This window comes from Chinchilla lanigera, unplaced genomic scaffold, assembly GCF_000276665.1.
Source record: "Chinchilla lanigera isolate Chin_1 unplaced genomic scaffold, ChiLan1.0 scaffold00039, whole genome shotgun sequence".
Classification (NCBI taxonomy): Eukaryota; Metazoa; Chordata; class Mammalia; order Rodentia; family Chinchillidae; genus Chinchilla; species Chinchilla lanigera.
In genome coordinates this window covers 17,640,485-17,653,140 of record NW_004955440.1, presented here as the reverse complement: position 1 = coordinate 17,653,140, position 12,656 = coordinate 17,640,485, and the positions used below count along the sequence as shown (strand labels likewise).

The 12,656-nt window shown below is 42.2% G+C and overlaps 1 protein-coding gene across 2 annotated transcripts in view; it reads left to right on the top strand.

Moving 5' to 3' along the window:
• Positions 1–12,656, top strand: part of Stam2 (signal transducing adaptor molecule (SH3 domain and ITAM motif) 2) — a gene marked incomplete at its 5' end in the record, with an annotated part of 41,485 nt that continues 28,829 nt past the window's right edge. For both annotated transcript variants that reach the window (XM_013517489.1, XM_005390812.2), the window contains 1 exon segment: positions 1–262. In XM_013517489.1, coding sequence (XP_013372943.1) covers positions 244–262 — 19 coding nt within the window.

Genomic DNA, 12,656 nt, shown 5'->3' with positions numbered 1-12,656 from the left:
GGCGGGGACGGCGGCTGCGGCTGCACCGCCCTGGGGCCCGCGGCTTCCTTGTTCTGCCGGGGTCTCGCTGCGGTTCAGGCTGGCGTTGAGCTCGGTGTGCAGCCCAGGCTGGCCTCGGGTTGGAGGCCATCCTGCCTCAGCCTCTTGCTTCAGTGATAGCATTAAAAGCGTGTGTCGCCATGCCGGGCTGAGACCCATGTTTTTTCCTTCCTGTTGTGAAGGCTTTCATTTATTTCGAGTGAAATGAGACACATGAAGCGAGGTAATGTAAGAAATAATTTTAAAATTTAGTAACTGCGGACTCTGCCTTCAAGGTAAATGTTTCCTGGAAGCCCATTGTTTTCCAGTTGAGAAAAGTTCTGGTGGAAGTAGGCTGAGTCGCTCTGCCCGTTTCGCGCTTCCAGGTCTTCCCCTCGGTGGCTCCTGAGCTCCTTGCGAGCCTTAGCGCGTCAGTTTCGTACCCCGTAGTAAAGAAGGCGCTGGTGATTGTTCGCTGATTTTTCCCAGGGGCAGTGCCGGCAGCCGGATTCAAGTTTTCATTAGCTCAGGTGTAACTGAAATCATTGTCTGAAAGTTGTTAGGCGTCTGAAAGAGTGAGTCGGTTTGAGGCGCTATAACTTCTAAACAAATGAATATAATTAGAAAAAAATGAAATACGAAGGAACATTAAACGTACCAAATAAGAAAAATTATACAACAGGAATGAATATAATTAGAAAAAAATGAAATACGAAGGAACATTAAACGTACCAAACAACAAAAATTGTATTTTTAGATCTTAAGGCTTCTTTTCATTTAAAATAGGTAATACAAAATGAGCCGTGATTTGATTTGAGCCTACGGCGTGGTAAGGGTGTGCTCTACCAGTGAGTCACATTCCTCGCCCGTTGGTTTGAGACTTCTGTGGAATTTTCCTTTATGGTGTCATTCTTTTCCCTTTCTCTCCTTGACTTAGAATTTTATTACTTCTCTTTGATCATAACCTTTGTCCACTCTTCATTCAGCAACATGCATCAAATACTTACCGTGTGTCAGGCATTGTGTTAAGTTCTGGGGACACAAAAATGAATAAATAAATACGGAGTTCTTGCTCTCCAGGAACTTTCAATCTAATGTAGGACACATACGTAGTATCGTATGGTACACATAACGTAATAAATACAGGAATATATGACATGCTTTACATTGTCCCACTATTTACTTTTAGTTTTATTTTTACTATTATTATTTTATCTTTTTTTGAGACAGGGTTTTGCTATGCAGTTGAAGCTAGCCTTGAACTCCCAGTGATCCTCCTGCCTCAGCCTCCAGATTAGTTTTAAATTTTTTAACAGGCTCTCACTAGGTAGTTAAGGCTGTCCTTGACTTTGCTGTCTAGCCCAGGCACACCTTGAACTCCCAGCAATCCTCCTGGTTTAGCCTGAGTGCTGAGATTACAGGTGCAGTACCACGCCCAGCCGTCCTCCCTTTACTTAAAAACAGTCATCTTCCTGAAGAGATGAGAAGCACTTTGAGGTAGGAGCTTTCCCTATAAAGGCCAACACTCTCCTCTCCTTCCCTGAGTCCAGATTCCACTTACCAGCGGAAGTAATTACCTCTTAATGTACATGTGATGCGGTTGTTCACCAAAGGCATTTCCAAGGGGAAGGTACAACTTCCCAGTGGGAAGACTGAGTGCCTGGTATTAAAAGGGAAGATGTTATTGCTGTATTTTCTGTACCAGTTTTTCCAGTTAAACTGTATTGGTTCCTGAGTCATGTCCTGTCTCTTCTGTGCAGTAACTGCAGTTCATGTTTATCTTTTTCCTCCTTTTTTTGTTTTGTTTTTTTTGCAGTTTCTGGCTCTGTGGTGCATACCATTGATGGGGTTGTTTGCTATTTTCAGCAATTTTAGTATCTCTGTCTTTAAAGATACATCGCTTGTGCCTCACAAAGCTAGCTTTGAATTTTAGAATTCTGTTGTTTGTAGGAACCTAAGCCATTCGGTTTTGCCTGTGTTTCCCGCTTCCTTCTTCTCTAGGACGAAGTTTCACACTGAGTTACTAGCATCTTCGGTGGCTCCAGGTGTCATAAACATTGTGTCCACCTTGTAGGTATGATCAGTATTATTCCCACCTTCTAATGCTTAAGGGCAACGTTATTTTCTTAATGGATCTATAGCTGCCTGTGCCTGGAAGACAAGCACCTTTCTGTCCCTGTCACGCCTTGTGAAAGTCTTGGCTCTACAGTAGAGACTTGTCACCGCTGTCACTGTTCGTTTTGAGAAAGCCTCTAGTTACCTGTCCTTAAGGGATTCTGAAGATGGGGCATCCTGTGTGGTAGTTCCCATTGTGACTGTTAATGCACCCTCAGAGGATGTATTTAATAATTTTCACATTTAAAAAAAGAAGAAGCAAGCATGGGGCTGGGAATGTTGCTCAGTAGCTAGAACACTTGCCTGGCATAGTGAAGCCCCTACATTTAATCCCCAGCAGTGGAAAAAGCAAAACAATCAAAAAACCATAAAGGGAAATGGAGAATTTAAAATTTTTTAACACGGTCTCCTTATTTAATGGGCAGGTGGCTACATGACCTCTGCACGGGGGAATTATGTGCCCTGTGTATACACCTATGAAGTATCTTTTTTTGTGGGGGGGGGTCCCGGGGGATGGTGCCTTGTTTTGAACTCTGGGGCTCAAGGGATCCTCCCACCTCAGCCTCCCGAATGCTAGGATGGCTGCAAGTTGCATCTTTAAATACATTTAGTAAATGGATATCCTCTTTTTCAAAGTATATGTCTGTCTGTCTTTCTTTTTTCTTTTTTTTTTTTGACTTTTTGGGACAAGGTCTTGCTATGCAGTTCAGGCTGGCCTTGAGCTCACTTTGTAGCCCAGGCTGGTCTCAAATTTGCAATGATCCTCCTGCCTCAGCCTCCCGAGTGCTGGGATTACAGGCATGCACCCCCATGCCTGGCTTATTGTATTGTCTTTTGTTTTGAGGGTTTTTTTTTTTCTTTTTTTGGTACTGGGAATCAAACTCAGGACCTTGTGCTTGCCTGGCAGGCGCTTGTGCCCCTGAGCTGTATCCCCAGCCCTATATCTGTCTTTTGTTCATTTTCCTTTTTACTTAATTTTCACAGCTCTTTTAATCTGCTAGCCATTTTAATCTGAATTTTACAAGTGAGAGCCTGGGTTCAGATTGAGTCAAGTGACCCATCCAAAGCCCCTCTACACTAGTAGTTAAGATTCAGGGCTGGATGTAGAGAAGGCAGGTCTTTGGAGTTTAGTCGGTGGTGGGCGCACCGCTGGGAAGCTGGGACACACTGCACAGTGACTCCAGGGCCCTGTCGTCACTTGCCCGCCGGTCTGCTCCACTCCTCCCCCTGTGAGTTTCTGATGTGCCATGGCTGCTTTGGAGTCTTGTTCTTTCCTTTTCTCCAGCCCTTAGTGTCTTGCGTGCGGTGCGTTCGTGGCAGGCCTGCGGCAGTGGAAATCACGCTTCCTGAACGGGTGTGCGTAGCTCCGCTCTGTCGCGGGAGGCCGTGCTGGCAGTGAGCACACTTGTCCTGTGGAATTGGACGGGCCTCGGCCCTCACCTAACAGGGTTAGAGAGGGCATTTTGGCACGGTCAAGCAAGCGAATCTGTGGGGGCATAGTCTCCCTTTAGATCCCTTTTCCCGCCTTTTAAATAATGGTTTAAATAAAAGCTGATCCTGATGTCTTTTCTTCCCTGTTTTACTTCTGTCTGCCCCCTAGCCCCACGCTTGCAGCTCCTCAGATCCCCCACAAAAAGTGTTGGCTATGACAGAAGTGAAGAAAGAATGGTGGTCACTGTTCTGTGTTCTTCCACAATGAGATGTTCTGAAATACCTTGTGTTAGCATATGGCCTCGTCAGTGAAGTTAGTGTTGGCATTTTGCCTGATCCTTTGCTTGTAACAGTTGAACTTGATTGGCTCTATTCAGCATGTTTAAGACATTGACGTATAGGAAACTGAAAATGTTAAGCTGGCAAGTTTGAACAATTGCACTTAAGGGAGATAAATGCAGTGGTTTAAACTTTAGTACATGTCCTGATCCAGACTGTCCAGATTGAAGTCTGTTTTATTACTAATTGTGTGCCCTTGTTTTTGTTTTTTTATTTGCTTGGTACCAGGAATCGAACTCAGGACCTTGTGCTTGCCAGACAGGTGCTTGTGTCACTGAGCTGTATCTCCGGCCCTGTATGCCGTTGTGCTAGTTGCTTTTCTGTATATCCGTTTCCTCATCTGTGAAATAGGATCCTTCATTTGGTGAGGAATAAATGGTTTAGCATATGCAAAATACCAAGAAGCTATTATTTAACAGCTATTAATATTTTTAATTATGTGTGACTGAGTTCTGAGGTGCCTAACTAGTCTATCGTTTTTGAAAGTGTGCAGAGTATATTGATTGATTTACTTTGGGTTTTTAAGACAGTGTCTCACTTTGTAGTTCAGGCTTGCTTTGAACTCGCTTTAATCCTCCTGTCTCAGCCTCCCAAGTGCTGGGATTACAGGTGCATGCCACTAAGCTAGTCTTTGCACAGTGTATTTTAAAAGTAAACTAAAGAATTGCATCAACAAGAGCTGGGGATGTCGCTCAGTGGTGGAGTTCTTGCTTTCCATGTTCCCTGGGTTCAATCACTAGCACCATGAATGAATGAATGAATGAATAAATAAATATATGTATTAATAGCAGTGTGTCATTTGCCGGGCGTGGTGGTGCACGCCTGTAATCCCAGCACCCGGGAGGCTGAGACAGGAGGATCATTGTGAGTTCGAGACCAGCCTGGGCTACAAAGTGAGCTCAAGGCCAGCCTGAACTGCATAGCAAGACCCTGTCTCAAAAAGACAAAACAAAGAATTGCATCAGCGAAAGTTCACTTAAACAAATGAGAACATTAAATGAGGAGGAAGATTAAATGAGAAAATGTATGTTAAACCCAGGTACGTAGGGTGCTGTTTAATCTGTGTTATTGGAGGCAGAGAAGGAGGTGCAGTATCTATAAACTCTAAGGCTGAGGTATTGGACGTTTGGTATTCAGTATAGATTCAACTACATGAGAACTGTGTGGTCTAGAAACGTAATAGATGGATAATTTTAATAGTTTAAATGTGTATGATTTACTCATAAACCAGGAAAAATCAACTTTCTCACATTTTCAATAATTATTTAGTTTATAACGAGTTGGTGCAAAGAAAGGACGTGATTCTATTTTTAGTAAAAGCAGTCAGCTCTGGTTTTCTGTCAGGTTCCAAAATGAATTCTGGTTATTTACTTGCTTTTTACTTTATAGCATTTTTTGTTGGTTTGTTTGGGGTTTTTTTGCTTGTGGGAAATTCTTTTTTGGCATGTTTTTCCGCCTTATACTGTCATTTTAAGATGTAAAATAATAGTTTCTTCTTCTATCAGTACGTATAAAGCATATTTTTTCCTGCGAAGTGGCTGTGGTCTGAATGTGCCTCCCCAAGTCCAGGTGTTGTGCAGCGCTGGGAGGCGTGGCAGTCCTGTGGGCTCTGCCCCCACGAGTGGATTCGCGTGCTTTGAAGAGCCTGTGGGAGCACTTTGCTCTCCTGCCTTTACCTTTTGCCGCATGAACATGCAGCAGGAAGCACTTGGCAGAGGCTGAAGCCTCAGTCCTGGAGTTTCCAGCCTCCAGAAGTGTGAAGAGTGAATTTCTATTCCTCGTGCGTTCCTCAGGCTCAGGTACAGGGGTATAAAATGGATAAGGAGAAGATGTAGGCGTTGCTTTAGTCGTGTTCAGAGGTACTGCACTGGCATGTAGAGTGAAATCAACCGCAGGGAATTTTTATGTTTCCTTCTTGCACTCTGTCCTGCGTCTGCCCTGACCGTCAGTTTCCATGTGACTGGCTTTGGGGTTTTGCTGCTGTTGTTACTTTATTTTGTTTGTGACAGAGTGTCACTATGTAGTTCAGGCTGGCTTTGATTCTAGGCTCACTGTGTAGCCCAGGCTGACCTTGAGCTCGTGGCAGTCTTCCTGCCTCAGCCTCCAGAGTGCTAGGATTACAGGCGTGTGCCACTGTGCCTGTGTGATTGGGTTCTGTAAGTGTTTCTATAACAGCGTGTCGTGTTCAGGGAGCGTGCTGTGTGTTGTTCTGGGTGGCTTCCAGTTGCAGTGCACAGAGTCCTCGCGCACAGTTCATGGGGACGCGCCTGTAGGCGCATTGCTTTGAGCTGCTAACCCAGGGCCCCAGCAGTCAGCTCCAGTGCACTGGCTCCGAGTTCAGCACAGTATCCGAGTTCTGAACTACTGAACTATGAGTTGATAGTTGGTGTTTTTTAAGCTACTAACTTCACGGTAACTTGGTCCATAGCATGTTTGAAAATGTAATATAGAGAGGTTCTGGTTATTTTTCAATCTTTATTTTCTTATATCTCAAATTTTGTAATGTTCTCTAGCCCTATTTCTGCATATTAAATCTGCTCTTAAGTTTATTCAATGATCTTTTGTTTGTTTTGTTTAGATATTGTACTTTTCAGTTTAGAACTTCCATGTGTATAGTTTGCTTCTCTACTGAGCATTTTATGTCTCACTTATAACCATCATTTGCTTTAAGTTATTGAAAATATGTAATAATTGGTTTATAGGCTTGTGTTTTTGTTTGCTAACTCTGGGTTTTGCGAACATCTTCATTGACTATTTTGATTGTGGGGCACTTCATTGCATAGGTAATAATTTTTTAATATTACCCTGGATTATTCTTTGTAGACAATCTAAATTGTCTTCCTCTGAAGAATTTTGTTCTGGCAGTAGTTACATTTTTGGAGGATCTTTTAGGTTTTGTCAGGCTTGGTTTTATTCTTTGTGAGGTAGGCCTCTTTTAGTTTTGAACTTTGAATTTTAAACTCTAGAGTGCTTTTACTTCTAAGGTGTGACCGTTCTGGGGATTTCAGCCGAATGAATGAAGTATTTGGTTTTGGTTAATCTGCTCAGACTCCATAACAAAATTGGTACACTGGGTGACTTACATAGTTGAAATTTACTTTCTCACATTTTTCACGGCTAAACGGTCGAATTGCGGACCAGTGGGGTGAGTGTGTGTTGAGGTCTCTCCCCGTGAGTTGGAGACAGCGATTCTCTGGATGCTTGTCCAGTGGTCTTTCCTTGGTAGTATATGCATGGGAAAAATGGGAGCATTAGCTCCCTGGTGCCCCTTTGAAAGGGTGCTAATCCTCTGGGGTCAGACCTCACCCTGTGACCTCACTGCACCTCCTTAGTGGCTCCCTCGCCAGACAGTCGCACTGGGGTTAGGGCTCCAACGTATGTACCCTCTACCCTACACCCCCTAGTACTGGGACTTGAGCCCAGGGCCTCAGGTCTTCAGAGCAAGTGCTTCACTACTGAGCTGTATCCCCAGCCCTTTCCCCATTTTGTTTTTTCAAGTTTGAGACAGGACCTCACTAAGTTGCCCAGGCTGGCCTCAAACTTGCCATTTTCCCGGCTCAGCCTCCCAAGTACCTGGGATAACAGGCATGCAATGCACCACCATGCCTGGCTTCAGTGTGTGAATTTTGGGAGGGACACAAACAGTTCCCTCCTTAATAGGTAGGATTGCTCCCAGCACTGGTGACCTTTCAGCCACATACAGTAGTAGGTGACCTGTGCTCCACACTACGCGGGTAGCTCAGCCCTTGACCAAGCACCTGTGGTAAGTCCCTGTGTGTGTAAATCTGGTCTCTGACACCCAGCCGTTCTACTTAGACTAGTCTGTCTTGTGTTGGGATAGGAAAGTATTTCCGTGAAGAAAGCTGGGGTTATCCTGAGACTCACTCTGTATTTCTCTTCCTTCACAGATCTCAGAACCGTACTGCTTGTTACTTATTTCCTGCAAACAATTGCTTTATCTGTTTTGACTTGTTTTATAGTTGTTTTTGGTAGGATAGCAAGTCTCATGTCAGATATTTTGTCACATTTGGAAGCAGAGGACGAGTCATGTGTTGTTATTTCCAAACATAGTGGGAGGACCTTTAAGGGTGTCTTGCAGGCATTCTTGTTCTATGTAGTTACATTTTTTATACCAGTAGAGCTTATTTTATTAAAAGTTTTATGGGTAGACTTGATTTCTTTTACACGTGTATTTTGAACCTAATAGACTGTATGAAGGGGGAGTCCTTTTGTTCTTTGTAGGCACTGATGGAATGATTCCTATGGTATTGTGAGAATCTTTCTAAACTACTTCACTGTGTATTTGAGGCTCCCTATATACAGTAATCAAAGCCTGGTAATGTTATGACTTACACCCACCAAGCCCTGGCAGTTTAACATTTAGGCCCCAGGCGGACTCTTTTAAATGTCTCCATCTCTCTGCATTTGACACAGGAGAACATAAGGTGTGGCTCCAACACTGGGCAGGGTGACATGCTGTGGGAGAATGGTTTCTTAATTGTAATATTTAAAATTTTCCATGAGTTTAAAATACTCCTAGGTACATAATGTAACTGTTATTTAGTTCACTTTAAAAATGAAATCCTTCTTAGCAGGCCGTTATAATGTCCTCAGATTTCATACTTTTTCAAAAGAATAATAGTGAATCCTATATTTGTAGGGGGTAAAATTGGCTTGATACCTTATTCAAATCAGGATTTTTCCATTTTCTTTGAAAATCAAATCAAGTAAACAATGTGTTCTTTTCTGTATTTTTGAAATTGTTGGAAGGCTTTTGGGAGTATCAAAGTAGGCTTATTTGATTGTATCACATAGCCAGAATTGAAGAAATAATCATGAAAAGTAGAGTTCTAGCAGAACTATGAAGGTTACTGGGTGGTCCAAGATCAGATTTACTTGATTGAATGTGTATGTGTTTGCACTCATACACATGGGCTACACAAAATTTGGTAGTTGATGCCAGCTTTTCAGATCCAGAGGAAAAGAGTAGACTTCTGACGGGTGGAGTGTCAGCCTGGGTGGTGTGGAGAGGCACCTGCCCATGGGGTTGGTGGGGCTCAGTTCTGGGTGTGTCTGGGTGGGTCATGCTGAGGAGTCTGTGTCTGGCTCCTCATCCCCTGCTCTGCCGTGCTGAGTGGTTTAGATCCAAAATGCCTCCTGGGTTTGGGAGGTGACCGGGTTATGGGGTGGTAGAGCGCGCAGGCTTGCAGTTGGGAAGTGGGATCTGGCAGCAGAGACAGATGCCTGGGGGCATGGCCCAGAAGGGCGACTCCCTCCCTAACTGCTCCTTTCTCTGTGCTTTCTGTCCACTGTACCATGAGCAGCTTTACACCGCCATGCCTCTCTGCCATTCTGTTTCTTCTTTGGAGCCAGCTGACCCTGGACATGATCCAAGATAAACCTCTTCTCCTTTAACTTGTTCCAGCAACAAGAAGGTGCCTAAGACAGACTTTGGTGTCAGGACCACGGTGGTTGTTGTGATTGTATGACTGTGTGGTTCAGAAGCCTTTGGACCTGATTCCCACGAGGAATTCAGAAAAGTGTAAGCAAGAACGCTACAAACCAAGCTTCGTGGGAGACTCTGGGCAGGGCTCAGAAGACCAGAATGTTAATAGAAACGTGTATGGTAAAGATCATGCCCAGGAGGTTTCAAATGGGGACAGGTCATGTGTGTGCTCTGGTAGAAATGTGGGTACATTTTGCTCACGTCCTAAGACTTTGAGGGAGACTGAGATTAAGGGCGGTAAACTAAAGCAGGGCATGGTGACACATGTCTATAATCCCAGCACTTGGGAGGCTGAGGCAAGAGGATTGCTTTGAGTTTGAGCCCAGCCTGTGCTACATAGTGACTTCAAGTCCAGCCTGAACTAGCTAGTCTAAAATAAAGAAAGAAAGAAAAAGTTTTTTTAAAAAGAGAGTAGTGGCCTAATTAATCTACCAGAGGAAATTTGAAATTTTCAGGTCAGCTTAACATTCAGGCTGTAGCATGGTTCCTGCTTGCCACTTTCAGCAAGATCTGTGAGACAGGAACAAAAAGCCTATTTAAAGAGTTCAGTTTGCCAGTGATATAGCTCAGTGACACAGCACCTGCTTGATAAGTGCAAGGTCCTGAATTCAATTCCTGGCACCAACCAGGAAAAAACAAACAGAAAATAATCAAAAAAGCCCCCCCAAAAAACAAAACAAGAAATAGAGAGTTCAGTTTTTCCTCCAGCCCCACCAGCATCTGTTATTGGTTGATTTCTGGATAATAGCTATTTTTTCCTGGAGTGAGATAGAATCTCAGTGTTCTTTTAATTTGCATCATTTGAACGACAAGTGATGGTGAACATTTTTTCATTATTTATTTGCTGTTTCTACTTCTTGATCTGAGAAATGTCTATTCATTTCAGGTGGCAATTTTTGAAATGGGTCTTTAAATTTGGGGGGGTCTGATTTTGGTTTTTGAGTGCTTTATATATTCTAAATGGTGGTAGTCCTTTGTCTGAGGAACAGCCAGCAAAATGGCTGCTGGTTGTCTATTCACTCTGTTGGTGGTTTCTTTTGCTGTACAAAATCTTTTTGAGATCCCAGTTGTTGATTTTTTTGTGATATTTTCTATATGATTGGGGTTTTGTTCATATAGTCTTGCCTACACCCATGTCTTACCTATTCTGTCTTCCAGAAGATTTGGTGTTTCTGTGTTAATATTTAGATCTTTAATCTATTTTGATTTTAGTTTAGTGCCTGGTAAAAGATATGTCTTGTTTTAATCTTTGGCATGTGGAAAACCAGTTTTTCCAGGATCATTTATTAAAGAGGCTATCTTTCTTCCAGTGTACGTGTTTGGCTCCTTTGTCAAAGATAAGGTGGCTGAGTGTTTTTGGAGTTGTTTCTGCGCCTTCTAATGGTTCCATTGATCCTCGGATCTGTGGGGTTTTTTCCCCCTCAGTACCATGCTGTTCTTACCACAGTAGCTTTGTAATGTAATTTAAAGTCAAGGTTTGTTAATGCCCTTTGCCTTGCCTTTATTGCTTAGAATTGCCTTTGCTATTCTATGTCTTTCGTGGTTCCAAATGAATTTTAGCATTGTTTTGTCTAAATCTGTGAGATATGCTACTGGTATTTTAATCGAGATTGCATTAAATCTGTGTAACAATTTTGGAAGTATGGTTATTTTCACTGTATTACATCTTACCAAAGAAGAAGGGATATCTTTCTATTTTCTGATACCTTCAATTTCCTTTTTCAGAGTACTGTAGTTTGCAATGTAAAGGTCTTTTACTTCCTTCACTAGATCAATTCCTAGCTATTTCATTTCTTCAGATATTATTATGAAAGGTATTGTTTCCCTAATTTCTCTCGCAGTGAGTTCGCTATTTGTGTGCAGGATGCTATTGATTTTGAGTATTGGCTTTGTATCCCACTAAGCTGTGAATTTGGTTATTAAATCTACAAGTCTTTTAGTGGAGTTTTTTGGGTTTTCCATGTAGAATATCAGGTCATCTGCAAATAATGATAATTTCACTTCTTTTGTTTCTCTTTGGTCTAATTGCTCTGGCTAATATTTCTAGAACTATATTGATTGAGTGGTGATAGTGGACATCCTTGCTTTGTTCCTGATTTTAGAGTGAAACCTTTCAGTTTTTGTCCATTTAGTATGATGTTGGCTGTTGGTTTGTCATAGATGGCTTTTATCAGATTGAGGTAAAGATATCTATTCCATTTTCTGTAGGGTTTTTATCATGAATGGTTGTTGGGCTTTGTCAAATGCTTTTTTGCATTAATTGAGGTGATCATATGGCTTTTGTCTTTGGCTCTGTTAATATGGTGTGCTACAGTTATTGATTTGCATATGTTGAACCATCCCTGGATCCCTGGGATGAATTCCACTTGGTCATGGTATATAATTTTCTTGATGATTTGCTAGTATCTTATTGTTCATTAGGAATATTGGCCTGTAGTTCTCTTTTTTGGATGGCTTCTTTTCTGGTTCTGGTATCAGGATAACGCTTGCTTCCAGGAATGAATTTGGGAGTATTGCTCCTCTTGCAGTTTCATTAAAGAGTTGAAGAAGTAGCCGCATTAGGTCTTTTCTAAATTTCTTGTAAAATTCAGCAGTGAATCTGTCAGGGCCTGGAGTTTTCTTTCTTGTTAGGTTTTTAATTCCATGTTCAATGTCATTGACTGATACTGATTTATTTAGAATTTTTATATCTTCTTGATTCAATTTTGGTAATTCATACATACCTAGGAATCTCTCCATTTCTTGTGTATTTTCCATCTTACTGGCATAGGCTGGTACAACCACTGTGCAAATCATTGTGGAGATTCCATAAAAAACTAAAACAAAGGGGCTGGGGATTTAGCTCAGCGGCAAAGCGCCTGCCTGGCAAGCGCAAGGTCGTGAGTTCGGTTCCCGGTACTGGAGAAAAACCAAAAAAAAAAAAAAAACCTAAAACAAGAGGTTCCATTTGACCCAGCTATTTCCCTTCTTGGTATCTTCCCAAAAGAATTAAATACATTATACCACAGTGCTATATGCACACCCATGTTTATAGCAGCACAGTTTGTAATAGCTAAATCTTGGAAACAGCCCAAGTGCCCATCAACTGAGGAATGGATAAAGAAGATGTGGGTTTTTTGGTACAATAAAGTTCTCTGCCATACAAAAGTATAAGCTTGAGACATTTCTAGCTAAATGAATGTACCTTAGACCATACTCTTAAGTGAAATAAGTCAGACACACGTGTAAATACTGCATTGTTTCTGTG